This window comes from Epinephelus fuscoguttatus, linkage group LG13 (assembly GCF_011397635.1).
Source record: "Epinephelus fuscoguttatus linkage group LG13, E.fuscoguttatus.final_Chr_v1".
Classification (NCBI taxonomy): Eukaryota; Metazoa; Chordata; class Actinopteri; order Perciformes; family Serranidae; genus Epinephelus; species Epinephelus fuscoguttatus.
Window position 1 is genome coordinate 6,758,819 of NC_064764.1, and position 22,036 is coordinate 6,780,854.

Here is a 22,036-nt window from a genome sequence, read left to right on the forward strand (position 1 = left end):
TAAATATTAAGTGGCTGTTTGACTGTGCAGTTGTTTTATCCCCAACATAATACTGTTTTCACACACATAAATGTGTTCTCATCTATATCATGTTCTGTTAAATAATTAAGCCTATTTAAACTAACACAGACTTCTACTCAGCCAACAGAAAGAAGGCAGATGCCCGTAAAACGAGCACACTTTTCTGACCGCCCTGCATACAGTTGCCTTACTCAAGTGCTCAGCATCTCCGACATTGTACAAAAAACTTCCATTTGCAAAGAAACGCAGCGCAACACACAATATCTGCTGGGATGTGAGAGCATGACTACGATTGGTAATGTTGGAAATGCTGGAACATCTATGCGCGGTCTGATAACCATCTCTCGACGAATATTTAATTCTCTGCGCAGTAATGCTGCTCCTTCATCCACGGGATCGTTATCAGAAGGACCTGCCATGTTAGTGAAAAAAGTCGCCACATACTGTGCCTGATGGACTTCTAATATACTGACTCTGATTTTCTTAATGATTTTTTAAATGACAGACGGCAGAACTACGCTACGGCAAAACTCACCTGCTGACTGAACGAATGAGGAAATCAGATGGAGTGTGTGGCTCTGAAAGAGGGCGGAGACAGAGAGAAACTCGAGGTTCATTGACAAAAACCTGGTCCCGACCAGGTTAGGTTCATAGAGTCTGTTACTACGGTAACTGACCGAGAGCTTAAGTTACCTCTCTCTCTGAAACAGGCTAGAGTTACCCCTCTTTCTATGGTTTGAGTTACCTCCCTTTTTGAAACGGAAAACTCAGAGTTTCCCTCATTTCAGGGTTAACAGACTCTGAGTTTTCACTAAACCTGCTTTGTGAAACGGACCCCTGGTATTCATATGGATGCCACTGGACACACTCCATTCACCCAAACACTGTTGCACTCCCAGTACTCCCCCTCATGGCAATGGCATGGCAGTGTTGCATGGTGCATTAATGCACCATGCAACACTGCAAAACCTGCTCAGGTTGTGTGATGTCCTCGATGTCCTGTGATGTCTTGCACTGGACTGCAGATTGTTTGAGTCCTGTGGGTTGTGAAGAGGGGTATCAGCAAGTCCCACAGATGCTTGATCAGATTGGAATCTGGGGAATTTTAAGGCCACTTTGATGCCTTGAGTTCTTTGTCATGTTCAACATGCCATTCCTGAGCAGTTTTTGCAGTGTTGCATGGTACATTGTCCTGTAGGGACCTGTAGGTTGCCATGAGGTTGGAGGACTTGGTCTAAAATGGTGTTTGGATGGGTGGAGCATGTCACATGACATCCACATGAATGTCAGGACCAAAGGTTTCAAGATTAGCAATGTTTTTCACCTCACCCACCAGTGGTTTTATGTTTGTTGGCTGATCAGTGTATTTCTAATAACATGCAAACGGCTACTTATAAATATTATATTAAGGCCATTTAGAAATGCAGTTCTAGAAGAAAAGTAAAAAAATAATAAAAGCATGAAAAAACAAATCAAACTTGATTGAAGCAGCTAAATTTAGCAATTCCTGACATATGGTTGTGTCACTCGCTGTCTGCTCTCCTATTGGTCTTCATTGGTCTTTCCTCAAGTTCCCTCCTCCCATTGGCCGAAAAACCTGACAATCACTGCTGTTTGTACAGTATATGGTTCCTGTTGTGACGTTCAGCCGGTGAGTGTGGCAACCTGTGTGGTAGCTTACATGGTTGGGTGTTTACAGACTGACAATGAAAACATGGAGATGAGACACCTGTAATATATGAAACCCGGAGTCGTAATAGAACCATGAAACTCGTCACTGTGGCCTTTTACGCTTTGGCTCTGGGACTTCTGGCGGTTGGCCTGCGAGAGTTGCTGACTGGCTTCGAGGAGAACAGATGCAGTATGACCTATATGTTTGAATACCCAGAGTACCGGGTGAGTAGCTAGGCTAATTATTTCACTCAACACCTCATACAATACGTTACGTTACCCCCGTTAGCCTAACATTATAGCGTAGCGCATTTGTCGCGTTGTTTCTCGCAGAGGCTACAGTATCTTTCTAAACGGTTTTGGTCATTCAACATCGCTAACAGAAATGCGTTTCCACCTGAATAGAAAACATGTATTACTCGTGTCGAGCGTCTGTGAAGCTATTTCCTGAATCCAGTTAACGTTACGGAGCCAGTTACACCAGGTGCAGGGTTGTGTTGCCTGATAACAGGGCTCATGTATTTTAATGTGACATAACCAGTTTGGGAATGTTCCTGGACATTACCTTTTTATTTTTTCATGTAATGCTACTTGTATATTGGTCTTTTTTATTTTGCCCATTTCATAGTTTATATTATTTTACTCTATTGCAAATATTTGTAATATCTTTTAATACTTTATACTTTAACAAACAAGAGACTCTAAATGGCTACATAGTGATGCACATGAATAGCAAAAAGACACAAAGTAACAAACACAGCATGATCTCAGAGACATACACAAAATAACCACGTACTAAATTACCACAAGGAGACACAAGAACACAAAAAGATGCATTATTACTATAAAGAGACGTTGAATAAGAAATACATTTAAAAATGTAGGAGAGGTGGTGGGGCCCTTCGCATACCTGTGCCCAGTGGCCCATTGTCTCATAGTCTGTCCATGGATGTGTGGCGTGAGAGCATGTGAAATGCGTCAGTTGCATGAATCTCAGTCAGTTGAGCTTTGGCAGCCCTGCTGTTTAACAGGGACATTTCCGCTAACAACTCTGGCCAGGGACAGGCCACCAAAAACAGGGACTGTCCCTGGCAAAGGGGGGTGTCTGGTCACCCTAATGAATTTCCTCAATGGTTCCCATAAACACACCTGTCTGGTTGGAAGGGTGTGTGTTTGTTAAGGAGTCGGATTAGATGATCCCAAGTTAGCCATGTTAAAACCATAAATCAACTGCTGATCCTTGAATCCTCTCAGCAGATCAGCTTTGCGAGATGTGGGGATGTGTGTTCCACATAAACTACAAGTCAGGTAAAGACTGATGAAGATGCTGTTAGTTAATGTTAGTAATGCAATGTAGGTCACCTTCCCCTGCTTTATGCTCACTAATGTGTTCATCTGTCCAGAAGTGGAGCGCAGCTGGGGGCAATGCACTGTATGGGCAAAGACCCTAATTCAGACAGGAGTGTGTGCTTTTTGTTACGTTATAAGGGAGGAAGACAAAAAATAGCTCCTTATGTTTTAAATAAAAGCTTTGTTTTTATTTTTGCAAATGAAAAAGAAAATCATTATTCAGTAGATACTTCTTGCAAGTAGGTTTAAAGGGATAGTACAAATTTTTTTTTTTTTTTTTAAGCTGGGTTGTAGGAGGGACCTATCCCTAGTCAGTGTACCACAAACAGTAGATGACAGCGATCTACTGCTGTGGATGGGGGTCAGCAACACAGCATATTTTAGCCACCCCCAAAAAAAATCAGTATATATATCTTTAGGTAGCTAAATTAGATTTTGTTGCTGACCCCTGTTCGCAGCAGTAAATTGCTTTGCCTCTGTGTAGGACTTAAGTCTGCTCCTCCAAACTAGCGGCATGCTGACTAACATCTAATGTGCAATACACTGACTAAGTACCACGTACAACTTCACTTCAGAAACTCTGAACTATCCCTTTAAGTTTGATAAGCTCTGACATCATGATCATGATCAAATCATGATCTGAAATCAGTTATTTTGGTCATTGTAATGTTGTGATTCAGCTATGTCTGTACTAACTACTAATCATAATTTTCGAATAATTGTATTGCCCTGTGTATTTTCTTCATTAATTGTTTGGTATAGAAAAAAAAAGTCCATCATCATACCATCAAGCACCCCAAGTAGATGTATTCAAACTGCTTGTTTTGTTCAGTATTTATTTACTGTAATAAGAAACTGATAAAAGCAGTAAATCCCCACATTTTAAGAGACTGGAAGCAGCACATTTTTGGCAATTTTGCTTTTAAAAATACTTTAAATGACTTATCAATTATAAAAAAAAATATGTATATTATGTATTGTATATTCATTTACTTTCAGTTGACTGCTTGATTAATAGACTCAATGTTTGAGCTCTAATCAGTACTACACATTCCCAGATGTAGCCTTACACTTGAACAGTACATGTGTCATTATCTAAAATGAAGGTCATGTCTTGAGCACATTAAGGGTTAACTAGGCCTATATCAAATACATCTCATTACTTCTCACATAAAACCTGAGTTAACTGCAGGTATTTAGAATAAATACCAGGTGAGGTGGATAGTAGGGTAGGTTCACCGTAGAGTAGATTTACTCAGTGCTGGAGCTGCTTCACTGTGCTTCTTAGTGAGACAGGTGTGTGGTGTGTTTACAAGTGAGACCTAAAGGTTAATGAACTCTCTAAGATTGATGTGACTGTGGGACTTCACCCCCTAATCCGTGTCTGTGTGGGTGCATGTTGGGTTCACAGCGTGTGGCTCTGCCTCGTCGTGTCGCCAGATTGTACCCAGCGTACGGGCTCTACCTATATGGAGAGGGTCTGTACGCCCAGGAGACCAGAGCACTCAAACTCACCGGTGCCCCTGTGCTCTTCCTGCCTGGAAATGCAGGCAGTTACAAACAAGGTAAGTGCACAAAATGAATGGAGGGTTGAACAAAGGGAGAAAACAAGGCAAGTGCAAGTTGTGTGTTACAGCTCTGGACAGCAAAGACAGATGTTGAAGAGGAAAGAGGTGACATTGTGGACAGTGGACATGCTGAGGTTGTTTAAGGACACGAGCGTGGCTTCATGCTTTTTGTTGATTAGTGTCTTCCTGACTGGCAAGTAGGCTCGATTGTCCTTCACAGTTTGACACACTAGCTTTCAGGTTGTTTTTTTGTAAGACAATGGATGTTAGAGCTTTATTATATAGCCTAAGAGAAATCAAGTTTCCACATTTCGTTTTGTGTATGTGGGGCTGAAATTCACATGTAAACATTAGAAAATTGTATTAATCTTGAAAAACTGTCTTTTGAAAACATTTTTCAGTAGTGTTTGGTTTTTGTTGTTGTAGTAAGGAGGATGTGTTCTCCCAGAGTTACACACGATGTTGCATTGGATGGCATGTTCCTTTATTACCATGAACACACCCACTGTAGTTTATTTTGAGTAAATCCCACATGCACCGTCTTGCTGCTTTAAATACTCGCTTAAGCCACAAATTTGTGTTAATCCACGACTAAGAATAGCCCTTAAGAAGCACACAGTTGACTCCAGTGTATGTAATGTTTGCTAAAACATACAGTGCCTAGTATGGCTGGGCAATATATTGATATTGTTTCAATGTTATGATATTAGACTAGATATTGTCCTAGATTTTTCAATTTCGTAATATCATAAGTGCTGTCTTTTCCTGTCTGAATCCTGATTGGATTTTCTGAGCTTACCAGACTCTTCTAGCTGCACTGCTATTTGCCTTTACCCATTTAGTCATCATAGCTACATTGCTGGTGATTATTCATCAAAAATCTCATAAATATTTTGTGAAAGCACCAATATTCAACCCTACAATATCGTCCCAGTATCAATATTGAAGTATTTGGTCAAAAATACTGTAATGTTTGATTTTCTCTGTATTGCTTGGCCCTAGCCAGCTGTTTCAGAAAATGACATAGCAACTATAATGAAAGGAAACTGTATTGGTGACGCCATTTTAAAGATGCATGTCCTCAATAGGGACATATGTGCTTGGGTCTGAGCTCCACAGGTTAGGAAAACTAATGGACTAATGCAGTGCGGTTTTGGTCTTTTCATGAGTTTTGTTCACAATAAGAAATGTAGATACTTGCACACTGTATTGTATATTATATTTTCATTTATATTGGAGTTGGAGATGAATTTGTTGTGGGAACTCAAGCATGGTACCTCTGGTGACATAAGACTCTGTCTTGCACCCAGTGTAAAGCAGCGCACTGCACAGTGCAACTGTAATTTATAGTTTTTTCATGGCTAGCACCCACATAGTATAAGCAGCAAATGTACTTGCACCCATCTGTGCGCCCATGAGTGTGTAAATCTTGAAATGAGGTGTGGTCAGGTGCATTGTTGGCATATTGCTATTTTCAGGCAGTAGAAAGTGATTTTGCCATTGACTGGCAACAAAAAACAAAAACCTGGTCTAAATTCAGAAAGATGCAGTGTTTTCCTGCTATTTAAATGCTGCATTATTCAAATAGTAAGACATGCCTAGCCAGATTAACAACACGTGTACACTCTTGTAGCATCCCTGTGTAACACATACAGGGATGCGCACCACTGATGGGTTGTGGATGGGTGAAATAATTCATCAATAATGAGGAAAATATAAGATTAGGGCTGCAGAGCTGCTGTCCCACTCACCATTAACAGAGACGCTGTGCACATCTTTGCTCAAGGAGCAGTGTAACCTTACTTGTTATTTTAGAAGCTAAAAGTTAAGTTCTGTTTCCTCTGTCAAGTTCAACAGTTTTGCTGCTTAAATGTTCCATGATGTCTGCTGTGATGACATTACTGCTGTTACTGCATTACTCTCAGCAGGAAGCTACTCGCCTCTCCAATTTGCCCAATCTGCCATCTACAACCCTGATTAAAAAACAAGCGTGTAAAAAACAGAATGCAATGATCTGCAAATCCTTAAGACATATATTCAATTGAATACAATACAAAGACACGATAATTAATGTTCAATCTACTAAACTTTGTTTTTTTATAAATATACACGCATTTTGAGTTTGATGCCTGCAACACATTCCAAAAAAGTTGGGACAAGGGCATGTTTACTTCTGTGTGACATCACCTTTTCTTTTAACAACACTAAGGAAGCGTTTGTGAACTGAGGACACTAATTTTTGAAATGCTGAAAGAGAAGTTTCATTCTTAAGATTCACAAGTGGATCCACCAAAATCTTAACCCTTTTCCACCAACATGGAACAGGTTCTGTTGTGGTTACCGCACCCATTTTTGATCCATTCTGGGCATTTTGACCAAAAAAATAAATTGGTTTGGAACTGAAGCTGTCGGTGAAGATTCTCAGTCATACAGGTCATGGTAATCATAAGTGCTAATATCGTAGGCAACTGGACTTGCTTGCGTTTCTTGAAGACGTTTCTTCTTGGATGAGAGGAGAAGTGTCTTCGAGAAACGCAAGTCCAGTTGCCTACGATATTAGCACTTACACACTGAAGCTGTGTGGCAAACAAAGCCAAAGGCTTCTCCAAGTATTAAATAAATTACAGTGAGCATGTTCATTACACTGTGTCATTCCACTCTATTGCACATACTTATTATGGATTGAAATATTATGATTATATATCAGTGTGGTTTTATTGAGTTATTACCAATGTCCAGTCTAAATTTTAATGTGAATAACTGCATTTGAAATGTGTAATGGAAAAAATGTTAAATACTTATTTACCCCACAGGATGTTGAAAAGGATTTGCCATCCATTGCATTCTGTTTTTATTTATGTTTTATACTGCATCCCAATGTTTTTGAATTGGATTTGCAAGTGCACTTGGCTTTTAAAGAGAGTGGGAACTACATTTACATGCCCACTAATATTTCACAATTATTGAGAATATGACAATTTTCAAACAGCACATTCCATGTGAGCATTCCTAATGTAGTATTTTCTGATTAGGCATGTGAGATATGCTAGTGTTGTTCAGGTTTTAGGAGCATTCTTTGGACATGTATACAGCACATTCAAAATATGCTTCCCAACTGGGGTTTTTACAGCAGTTTGCAACACACAACATCTTGCCTGTTTATAGTCGGCTCTATAGATTGCCATGGATACATTGCACACATACCAACTTGCCAGCAGTTTGCAGGCTGTGGTAGATATGCATGCACAGAAGAAAAGCCCACATTTCTGGTCCGAAGGAGAAACACACCAACTTTTAAACATCATGAAAGACTTGGATATAAAGAGGCTTTTGGATATGAAAGAGGGATACTGTGTTTGCATGGAAGAATAAGTGTGCCACTAGTGGAAAACTTTGAAAAAAAAAAATAATTTCGATACAAAGAAGCTAAATGGCAGGAGTAGCTCCAGCCATTCCACTTTTCCACATGCTGACGTGTTAAACAAGGGCAAGTTAATGGAAGTATACTTAGCTGCATGTAAACAAGAATATCAGTGGAATATTCATTTTCACTAGCCATGTAAATGGCTTGGTAAGAATATTATCCTTTTCAGAATAAGGGCAAAAACTGGAATACTTTGTGCATGTAAATGTAGTCTCTGAATAGCTAAATTCATGTTACACCCAAAACACCTATACTTAACTGATTCAATACAACCCTTTGCCCCTTCCACCCTACTTTGCGCACACATTATGCGCTGTTTAACTAACAGTGTGGAGTTAGACACACCCTAAAAGCGCTTGCACCATGCACTTTTAACCGCACGCTATAGGTCATCTAAACAGGGCCGGTAATCTGTACTTCAACTGATAACTTAGTTATGCTCTCAATGATACAAATCCTTTCTGAAATTATGCTGGTCCCCTGTTCTTGCTATCAGTTGTGTGTAGGAGGAGAACACCCACGCTTTTATTCATGTGAAAACAAACACATTTTGCTGTTACTGTAGTGTGTGTGATGATGGTGCATGCTCTCTGTTCGTAACATTTCTTGTCTTGCATTGAGACTTATCAAGCCAATGTATGAACAACAGCTTCCTAACGTCACAAGTTACAACAGCTTGATGGTATACCAGCATATGTAGGTGTAAATGAGATCAGGGTGTTACTGGTATGTTTCAGGGGCCTGCCTTACAGAAAAATGGTACAGTCTTTGTAAATTTAATGAGCTTTCTTAACAGTAACTAGAGAGTTGTATTTTTAGGTCACGAATAGCCTCCCCAGGGATCCAAAGAAGCTGAAGATGTGATGACTCTGATCAATAATTCAAAATATAAAAAAAATATTTGCACATAAGAGCTGTGCATAAATAATTATTGCAGCCTGTCAGTTGGCAGAGCATCTGAGCATATGGTTGTGATGAGCTAGGACTAGCATTGACCCCACATCTGTATGATTTTACTAAATTTTTCACACTTAATGCTGTCTGTATAAACACTGAGCCCAATCGCACTACTTGTCTCTGTCAAATGTCTTTTTGTCTTCTCTGAAGCTCGCTCTCTGGGCTCTGTAGCCTTGAGGAAGGCTGAGAACATGGATGGGGGGCTCCACTTCAATGTGTTCACTGTGGACTTCAATGAGGAGCTGGTGGCCCTTTATGGTGGCAGTTTGCTCAGACAAACTCACTTCCTGCATGAGAGCATTAAGGCCATCCTGAGGCTCTACAAGGTCAGTCCTCAAATATCAGCCACTCGTCAGACAGAGTTACTGACGGATATTGCCCGTGGAGTAATATTTCAGTGTTGGGGATACATATCACATTTCATCACCCTCCACATTTAAATTTTGATGCATATATATAATCCCTCTGGACTGCACATCTCACAGTTGTAAGGAAGTTGGCAAGGCAACAGTAGAATAAACTAAAATACCTGAATTGCCAAAATTACAAGAAGCCAGTGCAATCAAAATGCACGATTAACAGTAGATATACTAGTGTCCATTAAATGTTTATGTCTATCAACCTGCAGGGGATAATTACCTGAACCATTTGCGATAGTAAACACAGCTACAGGGGAGCAGGGTTATATTAGGATGAATGACAGTTAGCAGCTTTCCCCAGTGGTCAAAGCAGTCTGGCAAGCAGCTCCTGGATGTGATGTTTAAAAAAAAAAAATCAACTGGCAATGCTCCGATGAAGTCAGATAAATTGTGCTCAAACTGCAGATCTAGCAGTCTAGTAATGCAAAATTGCAAAGTCATTTAATTAGGGATCAAAAGGAGCAGTCTTCAAAAACGATGACTAATCCCAAACACAAAGTGCAACATCAAAGACAAACAGAGGTCATAAGTTGGAACTGACAGCGTGAGGCACAAGAATGTTTGTTTTTTGCCTACCCCTACATATGGCACTATTGGATGCAATTACTAAGCCTTTCATTTTTCTAATGCTATGCTACTTTCTTGTAATTATTTGACCCTTAACCACATACACGGATTAGGTTTTTAACCAACTGCTTTCTCCTTTTCTCTGTCTGCCAGCACCTGAAGACGCCCCCGCAGAGCATGGTGCTTGTTGGTCATTCCATGGGAGGAGTGGTGGCCCGGGCGCTGTTCACTTTGCCCCGCTTTAACACCAATCTGGTCAGCCTCATCATCACCCAGGCCTCACCCCACCTAGCTCCAGTGCTTGCCTTGGACCCGTACCTGCTGGGTAAGGAGAACTCTCATGCTGGTACTTTGATACCTTGACCTCTAAGATGTGTCTGTAAGTGCTGATTTCAAGCCAACAGGACAACAGCTGATTCAAATACCTTCAACCAAACTCTAAGCAATCAGCTATTGTTCACCTCGTGTGAACATCCTTGCATATTTTTGACACTTGAACTGACCTGGAACTTTCTGCCTACAATAAAAAAACAGTAATGCCATCACAAATTTTCTGACAGTAACCCCTTAGGAAACCTAAATTCAAGACTCAAATGCAGGCTGTCTTATTCCTAAATGTGACTTGCTTGTATGTGAAAATACAGAAAGAACTTTTTAAGATCACAAGATAAGAAACTTTTGTCATGTACGAAGTTACGATGGCACTTCTTAATATTTAAAACAATATAAAAGTAAGTGCAAAATAAGAGCAGCACTGTACATCATAGCAATAAAGTAAAATATGAATTCAGATTATTTAACTTGTCCTTGTCTCTGCTCTTTCTAGATTTCTACTCTGCAGTGAGACAGAAGTGGGTGAACCACGCGAAAAAGCTCAGGAATGTCACAGTTCTGTCTGTTGGGGGTGGTTACCGCGACTACCAGGTCCGCTCCGGCCTGACATCCCTACCTTGTCCGCCTGGAGACCCCAATAAGTTGTCACTGGTGGTAAGTGTTGTTTGTGAATTGGTTAAGTTGCAATTGACCTTGTCATTGTAGCTCCCGCAGCAAGTTTTCCAGAAACCCTGGAATTTTTTCTAGAACTGAGGAGCTTTACCGATTTTTGCACTGAATGTACAAGATCAGAAATTAGTTCCTACTCCAGAGGTAGCCGTTTTTGCCTTGTTGGCAAACCATGCTAAAAGTTACTGGAAGTTTTGCAAAGGGGCTCTGTAGGTTGTGTTTGATCCTGCGCCGCTCTTGACACTTTGTTTCAATGTCATCTTGTTTTTGTCAAGGCAACCGCAGTACCCAGGACATGGGTGTCCACTGACCATCTGTCCATCGTTTGGTAAAAGACGTGGCATTATGTTTGGTAGACTATGCATTCCTTTAAAACCACATTTAAATAGAATGCAGATCATTAATATACAGTGTATATGTCTTTGTGTTCCAGGTGCAAAGAGCTTGTTCTTGCTACTGTCAGGGCATTCTTCGACCTCATCGACCCTGAAACCAGACAGGTCAGAATAACAGACATCAATATACATATAACACACATGCTATGTGAAAAATATGCTGTCATAGATGAAAGACGTAATAGACGAAATAGTGTGCCCTCTGAAAAAAAAAAAAACAAAGCCCATGAAGGCTTAGAGGATATTTCCACAAATTTGCCTCAAACATCCACTTGGACTCCAGAATGAACTCCTTAGAATTTGGTGGTCAAAGGTCACTGTGACCTCACAAAACATATTCTCAGCCATAACTCAAGAATTCATGCGCTAATCATGACAAAATTTAACACAAATGTCTAATGGGACAAAATGATGAAGTGATAACATTTTATATCCAAAAGGTCAAAGATTAGCATCACTGTGACATAATAATTTTCTGCAAAAACACTTAAACTCTAGTTTTGATAGATTCTGATTTAACAACCCTCTAGAATTATTGGAAATGTTTGGATCACACCAAGGCTGGGTTAAAATAATGGATTCATCCAGTCCAAATCGATCTTCATGTTTAAGTGATATTTCAATCTGCTTTGTCTGCAGTCTCTCATCCACTGTCGCTAACATATGTTTTAAAGGAGCACAGAGAGCATTCCAGCTAATAGCAGTTTTAGCTTAGTTTGCCACGCATCTTAAAACTTACCAACGGTAATGTTACCTGCAGGCAGTGAATCTCCTCTGCAACAGAGGGAGGAGCAGAGAGGACAGGAGGACTGATACTGACTGATCTATGTGTTCTTTATTCTTTCACTCAGTATGTCAGGAATAATACTGTTGCTGCTCTAGAAACAACATTTAGTTATAAAATATTCTATTTTAATCCTTCTTCTTCTTTAAAAAATATTCCTTGTAAAATTTACAGTATTACTTCTGTGAGAATCTCTTTCACATTCTAGCAAACATTCGTATTGTAGCTAAAATATCCTCAAACAAATATATAAATATAATATATACAAAAAGTATAACACTAATAATATGAGTGTAGCCTAATCTTCATCTGCAGCTGTGCAGAAATACCAGGTTTAAATAGAATGAATTAAAAAAAGTCAACATTAGCCCTAATGCCATGTCATCCGTTTGCAAACTAACCATTGTGCTCTTATTAGTTCACAGTAAACCCAGAGAAGAAAATGGCCGTACTTAACCATCATTTCATCAGACATCCTGTCAGGATGGTGGGAGAGACTCAAGACACCTCAATCTCCATCTCAGGTTAGAGAGAAACACTTAACCACGGAGAGGCTTTAATAAATGGAGACATTATTCATTTGTCTCCTATTCTGAGCACATTCCTGTCCATGTACATTTAGAGACTTATCCTTTTGTATTTTTGTCAAATAGTTTTAATTTTTTAATTTTTAATAGTTTTTTTTTGGAGTTTTCATTAACTCTATGAAGTGAAGTGAAAGCCTCAAGTTTTGATAAAGTGACACTATTGAAGAATCACTCATATCTGTGTCCTATTTCTTCCATTTTTCTTTCCAGATTTTCCTGAAGCATGGAGTGAAGTTAATACACTGCGTCTAGCTTACAGCACACCAAAGGTACCTGACTTTGTATCAATATAATAAATGGGTTATTTATATTAATCTGAGAAAACAAAGTCCTGATACAGAGAGAAAAAACTTTTTGTCTTCAGTGTTGCTCTCTGTCTACAGGAAGGACAGGTTAAATACTTTATGTTTGCCCTGTCGAGTCGCAGGAAAGCCTACAGCCATTTCTACTGCAGGAGCAACAACCTGGTGAGTTTTCAGCAATATATTAATGTTATCATCCCCTTGGGTTTGAGCTACAACCTTTGCAATGCTCCATGTTGTTAGCCAGGTGTCAGACTTATAAACCACCACCCACATCTTTGATTTGTTCAGTGATTCATATAGATGAAGTAAAATGAAGCAGCAGTTCAGTGTGATTATCAGGCTACCATTTTGCTGTTTAAGATTTCAGTGAAAAGCCACGTATTTAGTAAAGCAGAAAGCAGAGTAATCAAAGTTCAAAGTTCAATTCAGATTCTGTTTTGTTGATTTTGTTCAACAGGAGATGACTAGCTGGGTGTATGGCTGCGTGCACAAGAACAGTTCTTCATGGTAAGAATATGATAATGATGCTCGTCTTTCTCCATCACCTATATCCTCAATCAACATCTGAATTTTTTTACTGTCCTGATTTTTCTTCAGTGTGTTATCACTATATGTGGTGGTGGTTATATTACAGTAGATATGTTTATTTATATTCATAATTGCTCTTTAAAATTTTCAGTGTGCATGCAGTGGATCTGTCCATGGGAACTGAGCTTCTGCCACCCTACAAGGTAATTCTCTGAAGAGACACCATCTAGTCTCATCTGAGCTGCTGTTGGTTGCTCACTGCTGTCTGTTATTCCTCAGGTTCTAATTCTCAGTCTCAGTGACTTGTCATCAGTTACTCATCTGGTTGTTTCTGCCTCCAACCTCAATGGCAAACAGGTACTTAAAAATTATAACTCAAGATTCTCTGATGATAAAATGCTTCTCTCTCTGTTCTGTCTCTGTCTGTCTTGCTGAAATGCCCCCCTAATATAATGGTAGGGGAAAAACTGATAACAGATATTGTATGTCTCACAACCACTAACACTGTGCTAGCTACTTCCAGTTACAGGCTAACAAGCTAATAAACAACATAAACTAATAAAAGATGCTCACAACACTCAGCATGATGATGCATCTGCTAGTTGCTGATTTTGGTGCACAACAGACTTCTCATTTTATTGAGGCTCAAACATGTATGGCTACATGTCTCCAATGTTTTCTTTAACGCTAATGTTAGCCATATTGATGTACACTACTTTTTAAGCAGTCATCTTAGTGTGAGCAGCTCTGGAGAAAACGTAGAAAGGAAAAGTGAAACTTGGTGCAAGCAGCAGTGTTGGGCAGAGTGGAGGCCAGATCCAGAATTTCCTCATAAGGGAGAAAGAATTGATCTGCTTCCAGCCCCTTTTCAGGTTTTTTTTTTTTCATGAAAAGACACATTGCATAAAACATTTAACATAGCAGAGTATTTCTTCACATTTTAAAACGTGTCGGGAGGGGGACTTCAAGGGTGTTGACATGCTAGCATCTTTTAATTAGCATTACAGCTGAGGATGATGGGAATTTTGTTAGTTTTCAACGTATTTGGTCATTAAGTAATATAATTGCCTGTTTTGACCCAATGATGCGCTAGAGGAAAAGTCAGAGGATAACCAAAGTCAGTAGGATACATCATCTGGAAACCATGAATGTCCGAACAAAACAAAAGCAACCAGTGGAATCAGAATTAGAATCAGGGTTGAAACAAATTTAAAAAGAGATTTTGTGGAATATAAAAGCCTGAGACAAAGCAGCAAAAGTAGTCAGGAGAATAAAGTAAAGTAATGTTTATTTATACAAAAATCATTATAAAGTGTATCTGGTCTGCAGTTCACGGTGGAGTGCGAGTGGCAGAGACAAGAATCTCAGACTGTGTCTCTCCCAGCACCACATGTTCTGTCCTTCGGTGAGTAGTCTTACTGTGAATGCTGATTCTTTAAAACTTCAGAGAGAAAAACACAGTCCTGTTCAGTAACTGTTGGTTTTCCAGGTTTGACTGTCAGCGATGTTTCAGTCAACTCCTCTGGACTTCTTCACACCATCAGGCTGCAACACTTTCACCAGGTAGCTTTCATTATTTCATGAAGTACTTGCTGGATTCAGTATCTCTGTTCTTGCTGTGTTACTACATCTTGAACACCTCTGTCTTTAGGTCTATCAGGCTTTCAGAATCACTGTTGCAAGCCAGTGCAAAGTACATAAAGGTATGTTTGTCTTGATCAGTAGGTAGGCACACATGTTGAAATGTAATAATAATCCTTGTATGTCTGTCTGCAGATAGGCTGCCCAATGTGTACAGACTAAATGTACCGTGGTTTCGAGAGGATTCTTTAACCACAGTCAGGTCAGTCATGTCTAACTGTGTCCAAGCTGATCCTTCTGGTTCTGACAGATCTATGTGTCATACTCACTGGTTCTGTCATGACTTTATGTGTCTACCAGTGTGCCATCAGTGACTGAGATCTCAGGGATGCTTCACACAAGTCGCCCAGACAACACCTCAGATGTCCTCCTTCAGCTCCACACTGCCCCCAACTGCCAATATAAGGTACTACTCAAGTGCTGGAAAGAACTACAGCCTTCACCGTCCTGCACATTCTGATGACAGTTCATTCATTCATTCATTCATTCATTCATCTTCTAATCGCTTCATCCTCTTGAGGGTCGCGGGGGGGCTGGAGCCTATCCCAGCTACATTGGGCGAGAGGCAGGGTACACCCTGGACAGGTCGCCAGACTATCACAGGGCTGACACATAGAGACAAACAACCATTCACGCTCACATTCACACCTACGGACAATTTAGAGTTATCAATTAACCTAGTCCCCAATCTGCATGTCTTTGGACTGTGGGAGGAAGCCGGAGTGCCCGGAGAGAACCCACGCTGACACGGGGAGAACATGCAAACTCCACACAGAAGGGCTCCCACGCCCGGGATCGAATCGGCAACCCTCTTGCTGTGAGGCGAGAGTGCTAACCACCACACCACTGTGCCGCCCTGATGACAGTTCATTTTATCAAATGTGGTTTTTTTTATCATTATCAGTTTAAAACATGACATGAAATAAATGATGTGTTAAACGTATGATTTTATCCTCAGGTGTCATTAAGGACTTCATTACACAAGGTGCTGGGACAGGTACAACTCTCTTGTCTTGTTTTTTTGTCTTTTTCTTGACCGTTTGTTTGTTTTGTTTGAATGAGAACAGTCCTACGTTTATTGTTTTTCATGAGCAAAGAGGAGAAAGCTTATAGGTCTGATCTTCTCTTTCTTATCTGACAGATTTTGAGGTTCTGTGGCGCCATGGTGCCAGTGTACACAGCTGTAACCCTCCTCCTGGCCTGTGGGGGGCAGCTGTCCTCCATCCTGGCATCTGGGCGAACCACAGACATGAGCCAGGTTGTGGGCAGAGGCCTGCAGCCTCATAAAGTCAATCTGCCTGTTTATATTCTGCACATCTTACTTAGGTAAGTAGTCTCATGTACTTACTAGATGTTTTAATTACATCTCACACTATAGGAATGTTGTTTTTGAATATTTTATTAAAAATATGTGGATATTCTGAAACCCCACATATTTTTTTTCTTGTTCATGTTCCTTTTCCTCCCTCTCCTCAGCTGTAGCTGCTTTCAAGAGGTCTGGTCAATTCTTTACCTCCCCCCTATGGATACCCTCCCCCCAACTATCCCTGATGAGGGTGTGGTACCTGCTGAAGAATGGCCCCACCTCCTGTCCCCTCTACACTACATCTTTGGGGCAGCTGTGGCTTACTGGGGCAGCACACTGCTCCGTCTCCTAATGAGAGTGATCTCACTAATATTAGCTCCTCTACACAGGTATGATTGGTCATCTAAACATCAGAGTATGTGATTTTTAAACTGTAACTGAATGGTCTTTGGGCATGCAGAATATAATAATACTACTACTACTAATAGTAATAATAATAATAATAATGATGATGATGATGATGATGATGATGATGATAATAATAATAATAATAATAATAATAATAATAATAATAATAATAATAATAATAATGATAATAATAATAATGATAATAATAATAATGATAATAATGATGATGAAATTTATTTATAGAGCACTTTTCTCATAAGGGATGCTGCTTAACGTACTTTGAAATAAAGATGCAGCACAAAAGCAAAAAGAACAACAACATTAGACAATAAAAAGACAGTTGATGATAAACGAAATGTAAAAGTGAAGGTAAAATAATTTTGGGAATGTAAATTACCTGGAGGCGTAAATGTGAGTGTATGTTGTCTGCCCTGTGATCGACCTGTCCATGGTGTAACCCGCCTCTTGCCCACTGTCAGGCCCCAGCCCCCCCCCCCCAATGTTGGCTTATCCCAAACCATTAAGTGATTTAAAAACATGTTAAAGAGCCTTAAAATGTATTCTAAAAGATACTTGGAGCTTAAATGTCTCATACAACATTTTTTAACTGTAATAACGTTTATTTGCAGACCATCAGTCTCCAGAGACTGTGGTACCCTGCGACTGCGGACTCAGCTTCTCATCACTGTGTGTCTGACTGTTATGGGTGGGATGTCCTGCGGGGCGTTGTCAATCTCTGCTGCCTTTCTGCTCCACTTTTACAGGGTGAGTCGCATCATTAGCATCAATAATTAAACCAGTTTAAAGTGGAAACAGGCAACTTTTTAGCTTTCCTTTCCCAGTGTTTCCAAGTGGTGTAAGTGTTGGCACTGCTGTCGCAAAGACAATCAGGTCGTTTTCGGTTTTCCTTAGAGCCTAGCAACTACCAACAACACAGGATACGCTACATTGTGTTTTCCACAGCTATATTGGTTGTCCCAGTTTCCGCTACTGGGGAGAGAGATGTAGCCAAGTGTTGTGAGTTGTGCCTATCCTTCTGAAGGTATTAAAATAATAACATGGGGCTCAGTAGTCTGACCCAAGATGAAAAACTCTTTGCTTCTCAGCAGCTCACAGCATCGGCCTTTAGTGTGACATAAAACATAAGCGTCGACCTATGGCGTCGACAGAGCTTTATAAACAATAACAATGGCATTAACATGGCAATAACGATTATTTACTGTCCCTGTTATATGAGGGCTGATATTGTCCTCTCCTCTGAGGGTGAGGAGCTCCTGGTCCTCATTGTTTTCCTAATTTGCAGACATATTCAGCCTCTGTTCTTCTTCTTTGAGTTAGCTGCTAACTGCTACGAACTACTTATTAAGTCTCCCATGGCCATGCTTAGCACGTCGTCCAAAAGTTATGGCCATGTCGCCCATGATCCCAACCTACTGGCTGTCCCGATTATACAGACATCGTTTCAGTGCTGTTACAACCTCTGATGCTGGGTTAAAGGTGAGACAACTCTACCACCCCACTCCAGGATTATATCTTTTACACAGCACTGGGAGATGGAATAACGGTGTGAAATTCCCACCCTTGAAGAGGCAGTGTAAAAGGGGGTATTGATACCCTTGGTAACTGGAGACAGCAACTGATAGCTACCGGGGGTGGGGGGAACAAATCCTGTTTGGTTGCCCAGTGGTTGACGCACTTCCTTTGTGCTGTAAATGAAGCTGTGATTTTCTCTGGAGATTGTTCCGGGTGGCAGACGAAATTGCATAGTGAGAGTGAGGCATACAGAAGACCAATTTAAAAGTCGATGGTGTCATTATTCTATAGCCATTATATTGTTCAATCCACATTTACTTCATGAATGCAAGTTAAAACAAAACTTTTGTCTATTTCCACTTTAAATACAATTTTGACTCTGTTTATCCCTCACTCTACGTATATCTCTTTGTTTGCCTTTGCATGTTCAGGTACTGAGGCTACAGATGACAGAAAGATCTTTGAGTCACATGTTGAATCTGGTAAGACTTTGAGGTTTAGGTATGTCGCTCCATTCACACCACCGGCACCAGTTTGATGTTACTGTGGTTTGCTAGTGATGTAAATGCAGAGCCAGGGTTCATAATCTATTACAGTATTATTTGATTCTTGTCAAATTACACTTTGAAATAATTTAAGTTTTCCACTTTCATCTTTTCAGGCACCCCGGCAGCACAAAGAAGCTGAGAACGGCACAGTCGAAGCTGAATCCTTGAGCAAGTCTAAAGAATGCAATGGCGCCACCCTGTTGTCTGAGTGTGTTCTGCAGGAGGTGAGAGATGACTTACAGCTCCACCTCTGCCTATCAGCGCTCTTCACTCTACCCCTCATGCTCATCGCACCCTCTCTCATCCACTGGATCCGCAACCTGAGGTACAGTAGGAAAATGGAAGGAGTATCTGAGAGAGCTTTGAGAGACAAAGCACCTGCACTGCTGAGCTGTTTTTGAGCGTCACATCTAAGGCTGGGTTTATTAGAAAGTAAACTAATTACCAGAGGTGGGGGGCTTGAGTCACGTGAATTGACTTGGGTCAGACATGAGTTTGACTAACATTGATAAGAGAGTCAACTTAACTTTGAAATGGTATTCATGACTTATATATATTATACTTATACTTTTTCCTCCCTCTTCAGCGGTGCACTGATGTAATACCTTTGTGGAAAACTGAAAATGAAACTTAAGTTCTAGGTTTTCATAGTTCTTCCTAAAAAGAGTGTGATGAGTAACCTTTCACTGAAAAGAGAGACATTGATCACATAATTTATTTATGTTTAATGTAAATTTGTATTTGAAAATGATTTGACGTCCTTGAAAAGGAAAAAAAATGCTTGAAAAAGACTTTGAATTTCCTTAAAGTTTTTATGAATATTGCTGTTGAATCTTTAACAGCTCTTGGGGTGCTGGTGTGGGTCAAAATTTGACCTCTGATTTATTTGTGTAACAGCTGAAAACTGAACTTTGCCAGCATTTTAACTTTATGTCATGGTCATTTCCACACAATAGCTGGATGAGGTGGCTGAAATCATTATACTAGTAGGATTATTTTTCCAGTATATTTGAATCACGATGTGGCAAATGTACGCCCAAATCCGTAAAGTAATAACTGAAGTTTGACACAATGTTGAGGAGGTGTACATGGTGAATGGGTGTATGTTGTGATCCTCTGCAGGTATTCCACCCAGTTGGACCCAGACCCTTGTTGGCCACTCATTGTGCCTCTTATTACTGTGTACATGCTGCTTATTAACTGCAACACTTTAAAACTCAGCAACAGGTAAGAGCACATCGTTACCAACACACACATTCCCACACATTAGATTTGTTATCCTGTTGGAGCCAAAGGGATTTCTGCTGCTATATCTAACTTGTTCTTCGTCTCTTTTAGTAAATTTCTGCCTCTGGTATCCTGCCTTCCTCTCCCCTTGTCCATCGCCATGGTGACCTTCTCTCCACTCCACCTCTACAGAGTCACCTATTTCCTGTTGGCAGCACTCGTCCCTCTGGCCTTGTGCTGTCTGCTCTGACGGTATCTGTATGGTTTTTGTCCACATCTCTACCATAACAAGCCTTTCCCTAAGCCTGACTTGCTGAAGCTGCTTGAGACTGATTTGGTCCAGGAAGACGTGCTCTATCTGGCTGCCGTGGAGCAGAGCCATAGACATACATAGCTTGGGGGAACTGTCTGCTCAATGTTAGCGCTAAAAGCTCCATGGCAATTACACTATGTTTTAAAATGAGAGGCTGTAATGGCCTTGGAACATTTAGTGCGAATATGGCTCCAAAGGATTGACCTGAAACCAAGTTTGCCTTACTCTGTATATCTATAGCTCTGCCTTCAAGGAGCAACAACTCCACAACCAGTGAAGCTACTGATACTTGAGACTCTCAACAGGGTGTTACTGTTAAAATGTGTAATTTCTGGTGTCTACAGTGGCATTGTTCACTGCAGTCACTACGCTGTAAACTACTTCACTGCCTACTGCTTAGCAATGACTTATAGCTGTGTGTTATCTTAACCTATTGACTGTCGTAGCACCACCACAGGTTTTTCCATAAGAAAAATCCAAAGTAATCATGTTTACATTGTCCCATATACACCTTTTGATACAGATAGCAGCAAAATGAAGGTTTGCACTGGAAAAGGCTTCAGTGCCTGTGCAGGTTCTAATCAGTCTGTCATTTTTCTGAAGAAGAACATTATGATTGACTCCATCTTCTGTAAAATACAGTGGTGTAGCCCAACAGCTTTTATAGATGTGGCCAGTCTGTGAGCTATATTTGTTCTGGGTTGGCACATAAATTCTGTGTCTCGTTTTGTCTTCTTTCTGCGTGACAGTTCACCTTCATGTCATTCACTCTTTAATTCCCTCACTTAGGCAACACTGACTGTTAAATAAGGAGCAGGCTAGCAGCTTATCCTAAAATAAGCACCTAATAGTCTTCTGGACAGAAATAAAAGTGATTTATTTTCCTACTTGAAAGAAGTGTGTCAAGAACTCAAAGAGAAGCTACTTGGACTTTCAAAATAATCTAAAGTCAATATGTGGGCGTTGTGCATGTGCAAAAACCTTTTCTCTCCACTTAATGAAACTAGTCCAACCCAGCACTCCATGTTCAGTCATTCTCTTTATAAATTCAGGATAATGTTTATTATCACAGCATTGCTTCCATTGGTACAGTTACACACTTCCTCTTTAACAAAAACACTATTCTCACTCACCCCCTACTTTGCTTTTGCTGTGTAAAATGAAATGTCAATGAAACAAAAAACTTCCTGCACAGATGTTTCAATTAAAAGCTAGTAGGCTTTTTATGTGAAATATCAGTGCAGGAAGTCTTTAGTTTCACTGACTGTAGCTTAACTAGATAAAGAAAACCGCAAAGCAAAGGCAAATTTATTTGCGAATGATTTTAAAAAAGCAGTGTGGTAGCACTGATGGAATAAATGCAATTGAAATGTACATTATGCTGATCTGACCGTGTGAGTGCAGCTACAAACTGTCTCCAGTGGTGCTGTGTGGCGGTGCAGCAATGGTTCAGTACCAAAATAAAAGTGACCCATAACAGTA

The 22,036-nt window shown here is 40.2% G+C and overlaps 1 protein-coding gene across 1 annotated transcript; it reads left to right on the forward strand.

Annotated features, from left to right (window-relative positions):
• Positions 1–1,655: 1,655 nt before the first annotated feature.
• On the forward strand, positions 1,656–22,036 carry pgap1 (post-GPI attachment to proteins inositol deacylase 1). Its single transcript, XM_049593431.1, has 26 exons — positions 1,656–1,917; positions 4,454–4,607; positions 9,142–9,317; positions 10,131–10,302; positions 10,804–10,964; positions 11,255–11,307; positions 11,413–11,479; positions 12,577–12,682; positions 12,956–13,014; positions 13,129–13,212; positions 13,508–13,557; positions 13,730–13,781; positions 13,858–13,935; positions 14,908–14,983; positions 15,068–15,141; positions 15,230–15,281; positions 15,355–15,421; positions 15,520–15,625; positions 16,178–16,216; positions 16,361–16,545; positions 16,696–16,914; positions 17,563–17,698; positions 18,898–18,948; positions 19,128–19,339; positions 20,137–20,241; positions 20,353–22,036. The coding sequence occupies exons 1-26, from the start codon at positions 1,786–1,788 to the stop codon at positions 20,489–20,491; spliced, it is 2,805 nt and encodes a 934-aa protein (XP_049449388.1). The 5' UTR covers positions 1,656–1,785; the 3' UTR covers positions 20,492–22,036.